The sequence below is a fragment of the Geotrypetes seraphini genome, chromosome 6, assembly GCF_902459505.1.
Source record: "Geotrypetes seraphini chromosome 6, aGeoSer1.1, whole genome shotgun sequence".
Taxonomy (NCBI): Eukaryota; Metazoa; Chordata; class Amphibia; order Gymnophiona; family Dermophiidae; genus Geotrypetes; species Geotrypetes seraphini.
In genome coordinates, this window is record NC_047089.1 from 134,333,783 (window position 1) to 134,352,247 (window position 18,465).

An 18,465-nucleotide genomic window follows, 5' to 3' on the forward strand; every position below is an offset into this window, starting at 1 on the left:
CTTTCAGGACCAAGCAGGAGATTGTTTGGGAGGTGGGGGGGGGGAGGAATCAGGATGAGATAGTGTGAGTGTCTGAGATATGTGGGAGTTAGGATTTTTTCTCCCTAATGGGTAGTGGGGAGATTTGGGTCTTAGGGCTAGATTCACTAACCTTACCGCTCCATGGGTGAACCGATCCATGGCTGGGTGACTGATTCACGACAAGTCTGTATGCAAATTGATTCGATCGGAGGCACGCCCCCACAGCAACTGTACGGATCGCTGTAGAGCGATCCAGATGCATGCGCAGACCATCTTCTTTGCCTGTAGATGGTCTGTGCATGCGCTTGCTCTCCTGACTTCCCTTTTGCCACCTGTGACCAGCCTCTCCCGGTTCCTCTGCTTTTCGTCTCTCCCGGCTCTGGTGCCTGAGTTGTGGCAGCAGCACCCGCTGCTCTCCCTCTCTGCTTCTTCGGCTCTTGTGAGGGAGCCCCACCAGCCACCCCTCTGACTTTCCCTGTCTTCCCCACCGGAGCCCTTTCCCGCCGGCTCAGCTGACCAAGTCATGCCAGCAATGCTTGTTCTCCCTGTCCTCCGTTGTCCTTTTTCTGCCAGTTCCGGTGCCCGTAATGCAGCCCCGCTTTAAACCTGCGGGTTAAAACCACAGGCTCACACTGCAGGGAAGGGCAGCAGAGAGCAGGAGAGTCAAACAGTTGGCATTGAAGCAGAGTGAAAAAAAAATTGTATGCTGCCAGCCTGAGCACTCAGCAGTAATCAAAGAGTCGAGTCCTTGAGAGTGCCTCAAGAAAAAACAACACACACTGTACAAGGAGTCGAGTCCTTGAGAGTGCCTCGAGATACATCTGCACAAGGAGCTGAGTCCTTATCAGTGTCTCGACTTCGATCTCCAACTTCCAGCCCTTCCTCTATGCATAAGGCATTGCCTTCTTCGAGGCACAGAGCGAGGACTCCTCGACATTCCTCATCGAGGCTGGATTCAAGATCACTACCTCGTTCTCCAAGGCACAGTTCATCTCCACACCATCTGTTGAGGCATTCATTGAGGCCCAGGTCCTCTTCTTGAGACAGACCTCGTTTCTCGAGGCATAGACAATCCTCGAGGCAACCAGCTTACTTGTCGAGGAAATCTGCTGCAGAACCACACCATTCTCATCAGTCGAGTCCTTCTCCTGTGAGGTTTTCTTCACCAGCTGGTTCTTCCAAATGGAAACATTCTGCTTCTCTGGCTCACTCCAGAAGCGGTCTTTCCTTGGCTTCTTTGCCCATGGATTCAGATCTCAGGTATCAATATTCTACCATGAGAGGTATTTCGAGGGGCTGTCATTCACCTTCACCTCAACAGGGCCACCCCTCTTCTGCTTCGGTGTCTTTTACCAAATTTCTATGCCAAATGAGAAAGATCTTAACATCTGACTCAAAATATAAGGAGTATTTGGAGAAACTGGATATACCTAATCCTCCTAGGGATTCATTAAAATTACCCATGAATGGCATTCTCATTCAGACTTTCAAAAGAAATCTTGATACACCATATTCCGTGCTGCTTTGCCAGCGAAACTGGAATCTCGCTATAAAATGATCCATTATACCATCAATCTCTTCTAGTTGAGTCCTCGTTGAAAAGAACCAATCCGGCTAAGGTCTATGCCACAGTCCCACCTGGCCGAGAGGGAAGAACCATGGACAAGTTTGGCCATAGGCTGTATCAAAATTCAATTATGACAGATTGAATTTTGAATTGTCTTTACATCCTATCTCAAGTATTGGATCAATGCCATGCCCACTTTTTTCAAGTACCTCCCAGAACATCACCTGCCAGAGTTTCAACATATGCATTCCACTCTAGGCCAACTTTGTATGCATATGGTCCAGGCTGCATATGATGCGTTTGAGATGTCCTCCAGGGTCACTGCTTTTTCGGTGGCGATGCACCGACTAGCCTGGCTCCGCACCGTAGATATGGCCCTGAATCTACAAGATCGACTGACCAACATCCCATGCCAGGGCAATGAGTTGTTCGATGACTCTCTTAAGGCAGCTACCAAGCGCTTATTTGAGCATGAGAAGTCATTTGCCTCCATCGTCATGCCATCTTCTTCAGAGGGCAGCACCTTATTCAAAGCCGCCTCCTAAGAAACAACAGCCACAACAGCAGCAACATAAACCTCAGACTCCTTTTTGACCAACTAACCTCATATCGTTTTGAGCATAACCTCAATCGTTCTGTCTCTGTCCTCTCTTTTTCCCATAGGGGGTCGTCTCCATCATTTTTATCAAAGATAGGAGCTCGTTACATCCGACCTCTGGGTCCTCACCATCATCAGGGAAGGTTAATTTCTTCACTTCCTTTATATTCCATCAGATCTTTCCCTAAGAGAGTATCCTTTTAATCCATCCCAGACCACCCTTCTTCAGGAAGCTCAAGCTCTGTTCCATTTCCGTGCCATCTAGGAAGTTCCTTTGGAACAGCAGAGCACGGGGTTTTTCTCCTGTTACTTCCTTGTCCCGAAGAAGATGGGGGATCTGCAACCTGTTCTGGATCTCAGAGCTCTCAACAAATTTCTTGTCAGAGAAAAATTTTGGATGCTGTCTCTAGCATCATTGTTTCCCCTTCTGGATCACAATGATTGGCTATGCTCTCTGGATCTCAAAGATGCTTACACTCACATCCCCATTCATCCAGCCTCTCGCAAGTTTCTCAGATTTTGGGTGAGAAATCATCATTTTCAGTACAGAGTGCTGCCTTTTGGCCTGGCATCAACTCCCAGAGTTTTCACCAAGTGCCTGGTAGTGGTGGCAGCAGCTCTGTACAGCCATGGTCTCCAGGTCTTTCCATACTTGGATGGCTGGCTCATCAAAGAATCAACATCTCAGGGGGTTATTGTAGCGACCCAACGGACTATTTGGTTCCTCCAACATTTGGGGTTCAAAATAAAACTTTCCAAAATCCCAGCTAAACCCTCTCAAACTGTATAGTTCATCGGAGCTGTACTGGACACTGTGCAACTCGGAGCATTCTTCCCTCAACAGCGTCAGGATGCTCTTATTCAACTTTACCTCAAAGTGTCATCTCTTCCTTCACTCTCAGTGAGACACATAATGGTTCTCCTAGGTTACATGGCCTCTACAGTTCACGTGACTCCTTTTGCCAGACTTCACCTCAGAATTCCTCAGTGGACCCTGGCATCTCAGTGGGCGCAAGCTTTTGACCCATTCTCTCAGCACATTACAGTGACTCCTTCGTTAAGAAAGTCTCTCCACTGGTGGATGTTCTCTTCCAGTCTATCCAGAGGTTTACTGTTTCAAACGCCCCCTTATCAGAAGGTCCTCACCACAGATTCCTTGACCTTCACTTGGGGGGACTTGTCTCGATTTTCTTCGTACTCAAGGGCATTGGTCCAGCACAGATCGTCTGAACCACATAAATCTGTTGGAACTCAGAGCGATCTTCAACGCTCTCAAAGCTTTTCAACATCTTCTTCACAATCAAGTAGTCCTTGTTCGTACAGACAATCAAGTCGCCATGTACTATGTCAACAAGCAGGGAGGAATAGGATCTCTCCCTCTTTGCCAAGAAGCTCAAAAGGTTTGGAATTGGGCAACTCTTCACAATGTCATCCTGAAAGCAGTCTACATTCAAGGAGAGAAAAACTGCCTGGCAGACAAATTGAGTTGTCTTCTACAGCCTCACGAATGGACACTCAATTCGTTGCTTCTCCATCACATTTTTTTCTCAGTGGGGAACTCCTCAAATAAATCTCTTTGCGTCTCCCCACAACAATAAACTGCCTCAGTTTTGCTCCAGGATTTACTCTCCTCAACGCCTGGAGGCAGATGCTTTTCTCCTGGAATGCACATGCAAATTTCTGTATACCTTTCCTCCATTCCCTCTAATTCTCAAAACACTGGTCAAACTCTAACACGAACATGCCGCCATGATTCTCATAGCTCCTCGGTAGCCCAGACAACCTTGGTTCTCCCTTCTATTTCAATTCAGCATCAGGGAGCCACTACTTCTACCAGTTTTTCCATCTCTGCTTACACAGAGTCAGCATTCTCTACTTCATCCGAACCTGCAGTCTCTGTACCTGACAGCTTGGTACCTTTCAATTTAACTGCTGATCTACAGTTTTCTCAATCTGTTCAGGACATTTTTGAGGCTTCTAGGAAGCCTACCACTAGACAATGTTACAACCAAAACTGGACAGTTCTGGGTTACCTGTTTCATTTATCTCCATCAGGCCTTAAATCCATATCCATTAGAGTCCATCTCAGTGCAATTGCTGATTTCCATCAGCCACTAGAAGGGAAACCCCTCTCTGCTCATTCTGTGGTTTCCAGATTTATTAAAGGACTTTTCAATGTCAAACTACCTCTCAAACCACCTCCAGTGGTTTGGGATCTCAATGTTGTTCTTGCTCAGTTGATGAAGCCTCCATTTGAACCAATGTCTAAGGCTTTCTCATTGCTCTCATGTCTGCTCGCAGTCAGTGAGCTACAAGCTTTAGTAGTGGACCCACCTTTCACAGTATTCCATCACAACAAGGTGGTCCTCCGTACTCATCCTAAATTCTTACCTAAAGTGTTTTCAGAATTTCATCTCAATCAATCCATTGTACTTCCAGTGTTTTTTCCAAAGCCTCATTCTCACCCTGAAGAAATAGCTCTTCATACTTTGGAATGCAAGTGTGCTTTGGCTTTCTACTTGCAAAGGACTAAGCCACAAAGATCTTCTCCTCAACTTTTTGTCACCTTCGATCCAAACAAGTTGGGACATCCAGTTTCCAAGAGATCAATGTCCAACTGGTTGGCTGCTTGCATCTCTTTCTGCTATGCTCAGGCTGGACTGCATCTAGAGGATCGAGTCACAGCCCATAAAGTTAAAGCCATGGTGACATCTGTAGCTTTCCTTAAATCTACTCCTTTTGAGGAAATCTGTAAAGCTGTCACTTGGTCCTCAGTTCATACTTTCACCTCTCATTATTGTCTGGATTCTTTTTCCATATGGGATGGCCACTTCGGCCAGGCAGTATTACAAAATTTATACTCCTGAATTGCCAACACTCCCACCATCTGGTTAACTTGGAGGACACCCATATTTTGAGAATATGCTGCCTGCTTGTCCTGGGATAAAGCACAGTTACTTACCGTAACAGGTGTTATCCAGGGACAGCAGGCAGATATTCTTACAACCCACCCACCTCCCCTGGTTGGCTTCTTAGCTAGCTATCTGAACTAAAAAGTTCTTCAAGCAAGTCTGCTTGTGAAGCTGTCCGCATCGGGGCTTTGTGGATGACGTCACCCATATGTTGAGAATATCTGCCTGCTGTCTCTGGATAATACCTGTTACGGTGCTTTACAGTATACCTGATTCTTGTTTGAAGTTTCAATAAGAAATAGTGTTTGTTTTTTTGTTTAATTTGATCTTTAACATATAATGCCACTCCCCTTCCTGCCCTGTCTTTCCTGAACAGATTATAGCCTAATATAACTAAATCCCAGTTATAATAACATAGTAACGTAGTAGATAACGACAGATAAAGACCCGGATGGTCCATCCAGTCTGCCCAAACTGATTCAATTTAAATTTTTTAAATTTTTTCTTCTTAGCTATTTCTGGGCAAGAATCCAAACTGCCAAAATCTGTCAAAACTCACTCCATCCCATCTACACTGTCCCAGCCATTGAAGCTCTCCCCAGCCCATCCTCCCCCAAACGGCCATATGCAGACACAGACCGTGCAAGTATGCCCAGTACTGACCTTACTTAAATATATACTATTATTTTGTGATTCTAGATCCTCTGTGTTCATCCCACGCTTCTTTGAACTCTGTCACCATTTTCCTCTCCACCACATCTCTCGGGAGCGCATTCCAGGCATCCACCACTCTCTCCATAAAGTAGAATTTCCTAACATTGCTCTTAAATCTACCACCCCTCAACCTCAAATTATGTCCTCTGGTTTTACCATTTTCCTTTAAGAACATAAGAACATAAGAAGTTGCCTCCGCTGAGGCAGACCATAGGTCCATCCTGCCCAGCGGTCCGCTCCCGCGGCGGCCCATCAGGCCCATCGCCTGAGTAGTGGTCTATACCTATCTATACCCTTCAATCCCTTTTTCTTCTAGGAATCTATCCAAACTTTCTTTGAAACCATTTAATGTTTTCTTGTCTACAACAGCCTCTGGAAGCACGTTCCATGTATCCACCACCCTCTGAGTGAAAAAGAACTTCCTAGCGTTTGTTCTAAACCTGTCCCCTTTCAATTTCTCCGAGTGCCCCCTTGTACTTGTGGTGGTCCTTAATTTGAAAAATCTGTCCCTGTCTACTTTTTCTATGCCCTTCAGGATCTTGAAGGTTTCTATCATGTCTCCTCTAAGTCTCCGCTTTTCCAGTGAGAAAAGTCCCAACTGCTTCAACCTGTCGGTATATGGGAGATTTTCCATTCCCTTTATCAGTTTAGTTGCTCTTCTCTGTACTCCCTCAAGTACTGCCATGTCCTTCTTGAGGTACGGCGACCAGTACTGGACACAGTACTCCAGATGCGGCCGCACCATTGCACGATACAGCGGCATGATGACTTCCTTCGTCCTGGTCGTAATACCCTTCTTAATGATACCCAACATTCTGTTAGCTTTCTTTGAGGCTGTAGCGCACTGCGCCGATGCCTTCAGTGTTGCGTCTACCATCACTCCCAGGTCTCTCTCCAGGTTACTGACCCCTAGCGGTGTTCCCCCCATTCTGTATGTGAACATCGGGTTCTTTTTCCCCACGTGCATGACCTTGCATTTCCCTATGTTGAAGCTCATTTGCCATTTTTCGGCCCACTTTTCCAGCTGCGTTAGATCCTTTTGGAGATTTTCGCAGTCTCCCCTGGTTTGAGCCCTGCTGTATAGTTTGGTGTCATCTGCAAATTTAATAACCTCACACTTGGTTCCCGCCTCTAGGTCGTTTATGTAGATATTGAACAAGAGCGGTCCCAGCACCGACCCCTGCGGAACTCTGCTCGTGACCCCTTTCCAGTCTGAGTAATGGCCCTTTACGCCAACCCTCTGTTCCCTGTTCGCCAGCCAGTTTTTGATCCATCGGTGGATCACCCCTTGTACCCCGTGGTTCCATATCTTCTTAAGCAGCCTTTCGTGTGGTACCTTGTCGAAGGCTTTTTGGAAGTCAAGGTAAATGATGTCTATAGATTCCCCTTTATCCACCTGGCTGTTTACCCCCTCAAAGAAGTGCAATAAGTTTGTGAGGCATGACCTACCCTTGCAGAAGCCATGCTGACTCGGTTTTAGCTGCTCATTGTTTTCGATGTGTTCACAGATGCTGTCCTTAATCAGTGCCTCCATCATCTTTCCTGGGACTGAGGTCAGGCTCACTGGCCTGTAGTTTCCTGGGTCTCCCCTTGAGCCCTTCTTGAAGATGGGCGTGACATTTGCTATTTTCCAGTCCTTCGGGATCTCTCCGGTTTTTAAGGATAGGCTGTATATTTGTCGAAGTGGCTCCGCTATTTCGTTTTTTAGTTCCTTGAGTACCCTTGGGTGAATGCCGTCCGGACCTGGAGATTTGTCGCTCTTTAGTCTGTCTATCTGCTTGAGTACATCTTCTTGGCTTACCTCTAAATTAACCAGTTTTACATCTTGGTCTCCTTTTACGCTCTCTTCAGGTTCTGGGATGTTGGTTATATCTTCCCTCGTGAAAACTGACGTGAAGAACTCATTTAACCTGTCAGCTATTTCTTTCTCTTCCTTTACCACTCCCTTCCTGTCTCCATCATCCAATGGTCCCACTTCTTCTCTTGCCGGTTGCTTCCCCTTGACGTATCTGAAGAACGACTTGAAGTTTGTTGCTTCCTCTGCCAGTCTCTCTTCATATTCTCTTTTTGCTTTTCTAACCGCTCGGTGACACTCCTTGTGGTGTTCTTTGTGCACTTTTTGGTTCTCCTCTGTTTTGTCTTTTTTCCATTTTCTGAACGATGCTTTCTTGTCGCTTATCGCCTTCTTCACTGCATTTGTTATCCACACTTGGTTTTTTGTTCTATTTTTTTTGCACCCTTTCCTGAACTTGGGGATGCACAGGTTTTGCGCTTCGTGCACAGTTCCCTTGAGTAAGGTCCAGGCTTTTTCTACGGAATCCATCTTCCCTATGTTACCTTTGAGTTTTTTTCCCACCATTTCCCTCATGGCATCATAATTTCCTTTTTTGAAATTGAGTGCCGTCGTTGTGGTTCTTTTCCCCTTTGATGATCCAATTTCTAGCCTGCACTGGATCGTGTTGTGATCACTGTTACCTAGCGGGGCTAATACTGTCACCTCCTTTGCTGGCCCCTCTAGTCCGTTGAAGATTAGGTCAAGAGTGGCGTCACCCCGTGTTGGTTCCTTGACCAGTTGCTCCATGAAGCAGTCCCTCATGACCTCTAGGAATTTGGTCTCCCTTGCGCAGTTTGAGTGCCCAATACTCCAGTCTATCCCTGGTCTCAGGGAGGAACTGGGGCAGACATTAAAATGGGTCTTTCTCTGGAAAAGATTTTGTTCTATGTTAATACCCTTCAAGTATTTGAACGTCTGAATCATATCTCCCCTGTCCCTCCTTTCCTCTAGGTATACATATTCAGGGCTTCCAGTCTCTCCTCATACGTCTTCTGGCGCAAGCCTATCATTTTCGCCGCTCTCCTCTGGACTGCTTCAAGTCTTATTACGATCTTCACTAGATACGGTCTCCAAAAATGAACACTATACTTCAAGTGGGGCCTCACCAACGACCTGTACAGGGGCATCCTTCTGGCAGCAGCTACCGCCTTGTCACACTGTTTTTTCGCCTTTAGATCTTCGGACACTATCACCCCAAGGTCCCTCTCCCCGTCCATGCATATCAGCTTCTCACCTCCCAGCATATACGGTTCCTTCCGATTATTAATCCCCAAATGCATTACTCTGCATTTCTTTGCATTGAATTTTAGTTGCCAGGCATTAGACCATTCCTCTAACTTTTGCAGATCTTTTTTTATATTTTTCACTCCCTCTTCGGTGTCTACTCTGTTACAAATCTTGGTATCATCTGCAAAAAGGCACACTTTTCCTTCTAACCCTTCAGCAATGTCACTCACAAACATATTAAACATGATCAGCCCCAGCACCGAACCCTGAGGGACTCCACTACTCACCTTTCCTTCCTCCGAGAGACTTCCATTAACCACCACCCTCTGGTGTCTGTCCGACAGCCAGTTTCTAACCCAGTTCACCATTTTGGGTCCTAACTTCAGCCCTTCAGGTTTGTTCAAGAGCCTCTTATGAGGAACCATATCAAAGGGTTTGCTGAAATCTAAGTAAATTACATCTAGCATAAGTCTTCAATCAACTTTCCGGTCATCCAATCAAAAAATTCAATCTGGTTCGTTTGGCACAATTTACCTTTTGTAAAGCCATGTTGCCTCGGATCCTGTAACCCATTAGATTCAAGGAAGTACACTATTCTTCTTTCAGTAACACTTCCATTATTTTTCCAACAACCGAAGTAAGGCTCACTAGCCTGTAGTTTCCCGCTTCATCCCTGTGACCACTTTTGTGAATAGGGACCACATCTGCTCTCCTCCAATCCCCAGGAACCACTCCCGTCTTCAGAGATTTGTTGAACAAGTCTTTAATAGGACATGCCAGAACCTCTCTGAGCTCTCTCAGTATCCTGGGATGGATCCCGTCTGGTTCCATTGTTATGGTTCTCCGTGAATGCCACTAAATCCAAATCAGCCTCTAGATAAATTGGTCATACATCTCATCCTCAAAGTTTTAAATAACTTTTTTCTTTTTCATATTACTGAGGAGGTTTTGTGGCTGTGTGGTATCAGCTACACATGAGCAGAAAGTGCTTTCTAGCTCTAGCAATTCAATATTTCATCCCCAGTGTCATTAGATAATGTTGCTCCAGCATGACTGATTTATTCTGCTGTCCATGGAGGTCAGCGGTTATGGGTAAACAACTTTGCTCACTAGCATTCAGATTGCAGTATTTAACTGAGATGTGATTACACAAATGTTATGATTAAAATACTCTAGCTTGGCATTGTATATTTAATTTAGTTTTTGAAAAATAAACAATTATTTCAATACCGTATAGAAAGTGGTCAAAATAAATTACATATTTGTACCTACATTGTATCTGAAATGTTAGTTATGAATTCAAATTTTGGAATTGCTGAGTGCCCTGTTCTTTCTTTTTTTTTATTTCCCCCACTAGAGAAATATATCCAGATCTGAAAGATAATCTGAAGGAGTTTAGGAATCATCTTATTGAAAGTACTAATAACATGGTACCCTTGAAAGTCTGGGAGCTACAAGGTATGTGTGTGTATACAGTCGGCTCTACCTAAGTGCACGTCGAATAAGCGCACACTCCGGTTATCCGCACCCTACCACCTTGGTCCTGGTTTTGTTTTTGTTTTTTTCATTAAAGTCAATGGATGTAAACTCTGGATTTTTGCACTTCTGATAAGCACACAATCTGCTTATGCGCATTGATGTCATAGGTCCCACCTCTATTTTTTCATGTTATATTCACTCCGGTTAAATGCAATCACAGGTCCTCTGTATTTATTGCACTGCATTTACTATCCCCCCACCCACCTCCCTGGAACAGCATCGTGAGCCGTCCTAGGCAGCAAGTAGACGGGAGACCTATGCCAGCGTGCTGAGCACTCACCAGCACCTTCCTCTCAGCACTGCTTTCTGTTGCCGCCATCACCCCAGTAGCTGCCGTTAATGGCTAAATGACCGCCTGACTAAAAAGTGATACTCCTATTAAGTGCACACTCGGCTTAAGCGCACGTGGCGGTTCGGTCCAGAAGTCTTGTACTTAAGCGGAGTCGACTGTATTTTCTGTTGTGGCCATTAATGCTAGCTTCAATGTTAACAGGGTTAGGATGGCAGTACTTTTGCAGATTTTTTAAATTTTGAATGGATTTTGCCATTGTTCATCTTAGTGAATGGAAAACCAAGTTAGTTGTGTGTTAAGTGTTTCTGCCTTTATGAACAGTTGTAGCCATGAAAGAGCAAAGTGTTAACTCAGAAAAAATATTTTTAAATAGAAGTGCTTAAAGCAAACAAATACATGGATATGTTCTCTACTTTCTGAGGCACCTTGGATAAAACTATTGTATAAACAGATATAAATAAATGAAAATGCACCATTTAAAAACGTTTTCATGTGAGGAAATATATATTCCTAGAACATTTTTTGGATATGTTAATACAGTATATCCTTTCTGATACTATTTACAAAACTATTGTAATCCTTTTGCCTTTCTGGGTTTTATGAGAGTGTCTGGCGTTAAATTCAAGAAAAAAGTTATAAAAAACAACAAAAAAAATCCAGTGTTCATGATGTCTAGGCTAAAGTGAAGGCATACAACAAAACTGACTTGCCATCTTTTATGAATTTTGATTTTATCAAACTGTTGTATATCCAGCTATTATATTTGTATTCTTGCAAACACAACAGAAGTTAGAAAATTATATAAAAGGAATTGATAACATCTCCCCATCCATTTGTAAGACTGGGAGCAAGCTAACTCTCCATTAATTTAAGGGGATGGGATGTCTTTATGCTTTGGGGTTGGAGAAAGAGGATGAGGGAGAGAAGGGGACTGGAGACCTGCTTTATTTTCATCATTGTCTGATATCACATTAATTTCTAAGTGTTAAAATGGGGTCATAAGCACAGATAAAGAGGAACTTGAAATCAATCCCAGGATTGTAAGACTTTCAAAGTACCTGATCATTTTAACTTTTAGAACTAAGAAGAAAGCAAAGATCCATAAAATATTGATCTGTTACCACCTGATCACCTATTCACCTCTCCCTCACCCCTGCCCCCTCCACCTTTTCCCCTTAAGACTATTATTTAAATGCTTTTCTAATTCATTTGTCTATTCTAATAATGCCACTTTTCAGTACAATAGGTGAGATATTCTAGACAGTAGGGTTATTTCCCCATAGCCGCGTTTGCTGCCGAAGGAATGCACTCCGGATTTTTCACTCTGCCTCTGTTGTACTTCACTGGGCTCTCTAGCTCCACCTTTAGTTTATATTTATTAAAATTTGATATACTGCCATAGCATACAACTGTTCACAGCGGTTTACAATAAAATACAGCATAGAAAAGTACTATCTAAAACTTAAACAATCTTAAAATACAAATTTGTATTACTGTTTCTTCAAGTCAATCCTTGATCATCTCCTGATACTTCAGTAAATATGATCATTCTGTGGAACTTCATGTCCAAATACTAAATTAAATATATATGTTTTCAAAAGTTTCTTAAAGGATTTAAAATTTTATTCCAAACTGATCTGCCTTGGCAATTGATTCCATAAACTTGGAGCTAAAGAAAAAAAAAGCTCTAGATCTAGTAAATTCCCACTTTGTTCTTTTAACCGATGGTATAACCAACCTATTATTGTGTAACGATCTCAGCATTTATAGTGGGGCATTTGGGATAGTAAGCAAATTTAGATAAACTGGTTGCTGCAAATGTAATGATTTATGTGTTAACATCAAAATTTTAAACTGAATTCTATATGATATTGGCAACCAACGATAAAAAAAGATGTAATGGTGTTATGCGATCAAATTTACCCTTGTGAGCCAACAATTTAATAGCTGTATTTTGGAGCATTCCTCCTCCAGTTCTGAGCCCCCTGTTGAAGAGTTAAAATGGCACCAGGCTGAGGGATGCTCCTGTTCAGATAGGAGGCTGGCTCCAAGTCTGTTTTTCCACCTAGATACGCATTGTGTCTGACAATTGAGTCTTGGATTTTCTTCAGTCGGGCTACAAGCTGGAATTTGCCTGGCCTGTGCCCGATTGGTTCATGGACTCTCTCTTACAAGTCACCCAGTCACAGCACTCAAGATTCCAGCCACTGTTCACTGCTGGCAGGATATTCAAGCACAAACTTTCTGGCTCAGGCAGATACTCTACGTACTTTCTCATGCCCAGAAAGGTTCAGAACATCTTCAGCTCTTGAATGCAGCTCTCAAAGTTCCATGCTTTCAAATGAAGGCAGTGGCTTCAGTCATTGCAGTCTTGGCTCCAGAGGAGTTTCTTTCCTCTGTGGTTCTCACGGAACCATATTTGCACATTTACTTATTCCAGCCCAACACAATTTTTTGCGGTTTCATATACTGGAACAGCATTACCAACTCTTGGCTCTGCGTTTTGGGCTGGCAACAGCACCCCAGACCTGTATCAAGGTGATGGTTGTCATGGTGAGTTACATGCAAAAAAAAAAAAAAGCTATCTGATTATCATGCAGTTGCTGGAATACTTGGGAATTCTTTTCATCTATGCTGTGGGCCGCATCTTGTCTTCCAGTAGCCCGCTGGCAGAACCTGTGGGTCAAGGTTTCTCCCTTTGAGAGTGACCGACTCCATCGGCATGGGTTTATCTTCAAGATCTGGGATCCATGGTTGCCCCACTAAATGTGGTTAAGAACATAAGAAAATCAGAACATAAGAATTGCCGCTGTTGGGTCAGACCAGTGGTCCATCGTGCCCAGCAGTCTGCTCCCATGGTGGCCCCCAGGTCAAAGACCAGTGCCCTAACTGAGACCAGCCCTACCTGCTTACGTTCCGGTTCAGTAGGAACTTGTCTAACTTTGTCTTGAATCCCTGGAGGGTGTTTTCCCCTATAACAGCCTCCGGAAGAGCGTTCCAGTTTTCTACCACTCTCTGTGTGAAGAAGAACTGCCTTATGTTTGTACGGAATCTATCCCATTTTAACTTTAGAGAGTGCCCTCTCATTCTCTCTACCTTGGAGAGGGTAAACAACCTGTCTTTATCTACTAAGTCTATTCTCTTCAGTATCTTAAATGTTTCTATCATGTCCCCTCTCAGCCTCCTCTTTTTAAGGGAGAAGAGGCCCAATTTCTCTAATCTCTCACTGTACGACAACTCCTCCAGCTCCTTAACCATTTTAGTCGCTCTTCTCTGGACCCTTTTGAGTAGTACTGTGTCCTTCATGTACAGCGATCAGTGCTGGATGCAGTATTCCAGGTGGGGGTGTACCATGACCCGGTACAGTGGCATGATAACCTTCGATTTGTTTGTGATTCCCTTCTTAATCATTCCTAGCATTCTGTTCGCCCTTTTTCCTGCCTCGTGCATTGCGCGGATGGCTTCATTGACTTATCGACCAGTACTCTCAAGTCTCTTTCCTTGGGAGGTCTCTCCAAGTACCGCCCCGGACATCCTGTATTCGTGTATAAGATTTTTGTTACTGACATGCATCACCTTACACTTATCCACGTTGAACCTCATTTGCCATGTTGCAGCCCATTTCTCGAGCGTGTTTGTCACGTTGCAGATCTTCACAATCCTCCTGCTTCTTCACTGGTCTGAATAACTTAGTATCGTCTGCAAATTTAATCACCTTACTCTTCGTACCAATTTCCAGATCGTTTATAAATATGTTGAAGAGCACGGGTCCAAGCACTGAACCCTGCAGCACTCCACTGGTGATGTTTTTCCAGTCCGAGTATTGTCCATTTACCCCCACTCTCCGTTTCCTATACGCCAGCCAGTTTTTAATTCACGTGAGTATTTCATCCTCGATTCCATGGCTTGCAATTTTTCAAAGTAGTTGTTAATGCGGAACCTTGTCGAATGCCGACTGAAAATTCAGATATACAATGTCGACCAGGTCTCTTTTCTCTATCTGCTTGTTTACTCCCTTGAAGAAGTGTAGCAAGTTCGTCAAGCAAGATCTTCCTTTTCTGAAACTATGCTGGCTGGTCCTCATCAGATTGTGTCCGTCAAGGTGCTCAATGATGCGGTCCTTTATCAACGCCTCAACCATCTTTCCCGGTACTGAGGTCAGACTCAATGGTCTGTAGTTTCCCGGATCACCCCTCAATCCTTTCTTGAAGATCGGCGTAACATTCGCCACCTTCCAGTCTTCCGGAATCCTTCCTGATTTGATTGACAGATTGGCTATTAGTTGAAGCAGTTCAGCTATAGCCCCTTTCAGTTACTTGATTACCCTCGGATGGATGCCATCCGGTCCCAGGGATTTATCATTTTTAAGCCTATCAATCTGCCTGCATACCTCTTCTAGACTGACCGTCAACCTGTCAGTTTCCCGTTGCCAAATATGTAACCTTTCCTTAGAAACAGGGGAGATCCCAGAGGACTGGAAAATAGCAAATGTCACGCCCATCTTCAAGAAGGGATCAAGGGGTGACCCGGGAAACTACAGGCCGGTGAGTTTGACCTCGGTTCCGGGAAAGATGATGGAAGCACTGATTAAGGACACCATCTGCGATCACATGGAAAACAATGGGCAGCTGAAGGCAAGCCAGCATGGCTTCTGCAAGGGAAGGTCATGCCTCACGAACTTGCTGTACTTCTTTGAGAGAATAAACAGCCAGATGGATAAAGGGGAATCCATAGACATCATTTACCTGGACTTCCAAAAAGCCTTCGACAAGGTACCCCATGAACGGCTGCTAAAGAAGCTGTGGAACCACGGGGTGCAAGGGGATATCCACCGATAGATCAAACACTGGCTGGCAGGCAGGAAACAAAGGGTTGGAGTAAAGGGCCATTACTCAGAATGGCAATGGGTCACGAGTGGAGTCCCACAGAGGTCGGTTCTGGGACCGCTCCTGTTCAATATATTTATTAATGACTTGGAGACAGGGATGAACTGTGAGGTTATTAAATTTGCGGATGACACCAAACTCTACAGCAGGGTTAGAACCAAGGAAGACTGTGAAGACCTGCAAAGGGACTTAACGAGATTGGAAGACTGGGCAAGAAAATGGCAAATGAGTTTTAACACTGAGAAATGCAAAGTCATGCATGTAGGGAAAAAGAACCCGATGTTCAACTATAAAATGGGGGGATCATTGCTGGGGGTGAGCAACCTTGAAAGAGACCTGGGGGTGATGGTGGACACAACATTGAAAGCATCAGCACAGTGTGCGACAGCCTCAAAGAAAGCGAACAGAATGTTGGGTATCATCAAAAAGGGTATCATGACCAGGACGAAGGAAGTCATTTTGCCGATGTATCGGGCAATGGTGCGCCCACATCTGGAGTACTGTGTCCAGTACTGGTCGCCGTACCTCAAAAAGGACATGGCGGTACTTGAGGGAGTCCAGAGAAGAGCGACAAAACTGATAAAAGGTATGGAAAACTTCTCATACGCTGACAGATTGGAAATGCTGGGGCTATTTTCCCTGGAAAAGCGGAGACTTAGAGGAGACATGATAGAAACCTTCAAAATCATGAAGGGCATAGAGAAGGTAGACAGGGACAAATTCTTCAGGCTGTGGGGAGCCACAAGTACAAGGGAGCACTCGGAGAAATTGAAAAAGGACAGGTTTAGAACAAATGCTAGGAAGTTCTTTTTCACTCAGAGGGTGGTGGACACATGGAACGCGCTCCGGAGGCTGTGATAGGCCAGAGCACGCTACAGGGGTTCAAGGAGGGTCTAGATAGGTTCCTGAAAGAAAAGGGGATTGAGGGGTACAGATAGAAGTGGAGGTAGGTTACAGGAATAGTCAGAAACCACTTCACAGGTCGTGGACCTGATGGGCCGCCACGGGAGCGGACCGCTGGGCACGATGGACCTCTGGTCTGACCCAGTGGAGGCAACTTCTTATGTTCGTTTCCCGCGTATAGCCTGTCGGCTTCCGGTATGTTGTATATATCCTTTTCGGTAAGCAATGACGCAAAAAATGTGTTCAGTTTATCGGCGATGGCTTTGTCCTCCTTTAGCACTCCATGGTCATCCAACAGCCCCCACCACTTCCTTCGAGGGTCGTTTCCCCATAATATATTGAAAGAACAGCTTGAAGTTTTTTGCCTTCTTGGCTATTTTTTCATTGTAGTCTCTCTTGGCCCCTCTTAACGCCTTATGGCACCTGCTTTGTTGCTGTTTGTGCTTTTTCCAGCTTTCGTCCGATTTTGACCTTTTCCATTCCTTAAACGAAGTCTTCTTGTCTCTGCTTTCCTCACCGCTACAGTGAGCCATGCCGGTTCCTTGTTCTTTTTCCTCTTGGATCCCTTTTCGATATGCAGTATATATAGATTTTGCGCCTTGGTGACTGTGTCCTTAAAAAGGGACCATGCCTGTTCTAACGTCTTTATAGTGCTTATCCTCTTCTTAATCTTCTTCCCCACCATGAGTCTCATCCCTTCGTAATTCCCTTTCTGGAAGTTCAGCGCCGTGCCCGTTGTTCTGGATCTGTGTCGCCCCTGTATCCAGGTCGAAGCGGATCATATTGTGATCACTGGTTCCCAGCATCCCCTCTACTTCAACACCTTGTGCCGGTCCTCATAGTCCATTTAGAATTAATAGTCCAATCCAGAATTGCATTTCCTCTTGTATTTTCCTTGACAAGTTGTTCCAGGAAGCAATTGCCTACAGCATCCAGGAACTTGGTCTCCCTTGCGCAGCCGGAGATTCCTAGGTTCCAGTCTATTCCCGGATAATTGAAGTCACCCATGATAACTGCATTGCCTCCCTTGCAGTTGCGTTTAGTCTCATCCGTCATTTCTCCATCAATTTATTCGGACTGCCCTGGGGGTCGGTAGTAGATGCCAATCTTCATTTCTGTTCCATTTGTTCCTGGAATTTTGACCCATAGAGACTCTAACTTATTCTTCGTGTTCTCTCTGGTAGACTCAATTCCCTCTTTGACGTATAGGGCAATGCCTCCACTTTTTTGAGCCACTCTGTCTCTGCGGTATAGCTTGTATCCCGGTAGCACAGTGTCCCAGACGTTTTCCTTGTTCCACCATGTTTCCGTGATGCCAATGATGTTAAGGTTATCTTTTTGTGCCATATCTTCTAATTCGCCCATCTGATTCTTTATGCTCCTTGCGTTTGTGTACATACACTTGAGCTTGCGGCCTGTTACTTTCTTGCATTTCTTTCTCTCTTGTGTCCTTTTCGATCCGTCAGGATTCTGTCTTGCCTATGATCCGGTGAGTCTTACCCACTGTCTTTCTGCACGGTATCCTCTAGATCAGTGGTTCCCAACCTTGTCCTGGAGGAACACCAGGCCAATTGGGTTTTCAGGCTAGCCCTAATGAATATGCATGAAGAAAATTTGCATGCCTATCACTTCCATCATATGCAAATCTCTCTCATGCATATTCATTAGGGCTAGCCTGAAAACCCGATTGGCCTGGTGTTCCTCCAGGACAGGGTTGGGAATCACTGCTCTAGATATACCGGTTCCCGAACAATCGACTCATGGTTGACTGTCGGCTTTCCCTTTCTTCTTAGTTTAAAAACTTCTCAATTTCTCTCTTGATGTTGACAGCAAGTAGCCTCATTCCGTCTCCGCTGAGGTGGAGTCCATCCTTCCTGAATAGCTTGCTTTTCCCCCAGAACGTCGTTCAGTTGCGTACGAAGTGGAATCCTTCTTCTTCACACCAGCGCCGCATCTACGCATTGACTGCTTG

The 18,465-nt window shown here is 44.7% G+C and overlaps 1 protein-coding gene across 2 annotated transcripts in view; it reads left to right on the forward strand.

Moving 5' to 3' along the window:
- Positions 1-18,465, forward strand: part of UGGT2 (UDP-glucose glycoprotein glucosyltransferase 2) — a 448,230-nt gene that overhangs the window by 122,584 nt on the left and 307,181 nt on the right. For both annotated transcript variants that reach the window (XM_033949012.1, XM_033949013.1), the window contains exon 8: positions 10,231-10,331. In XM_033949012.1, coding sequence (XP_033804903.1) covers positions 10,231-10,331 — 101 coding nt within the window. The remainder of the gene's footprint in view (positions 1-10,230; positions 10,332-18,465) is intronic.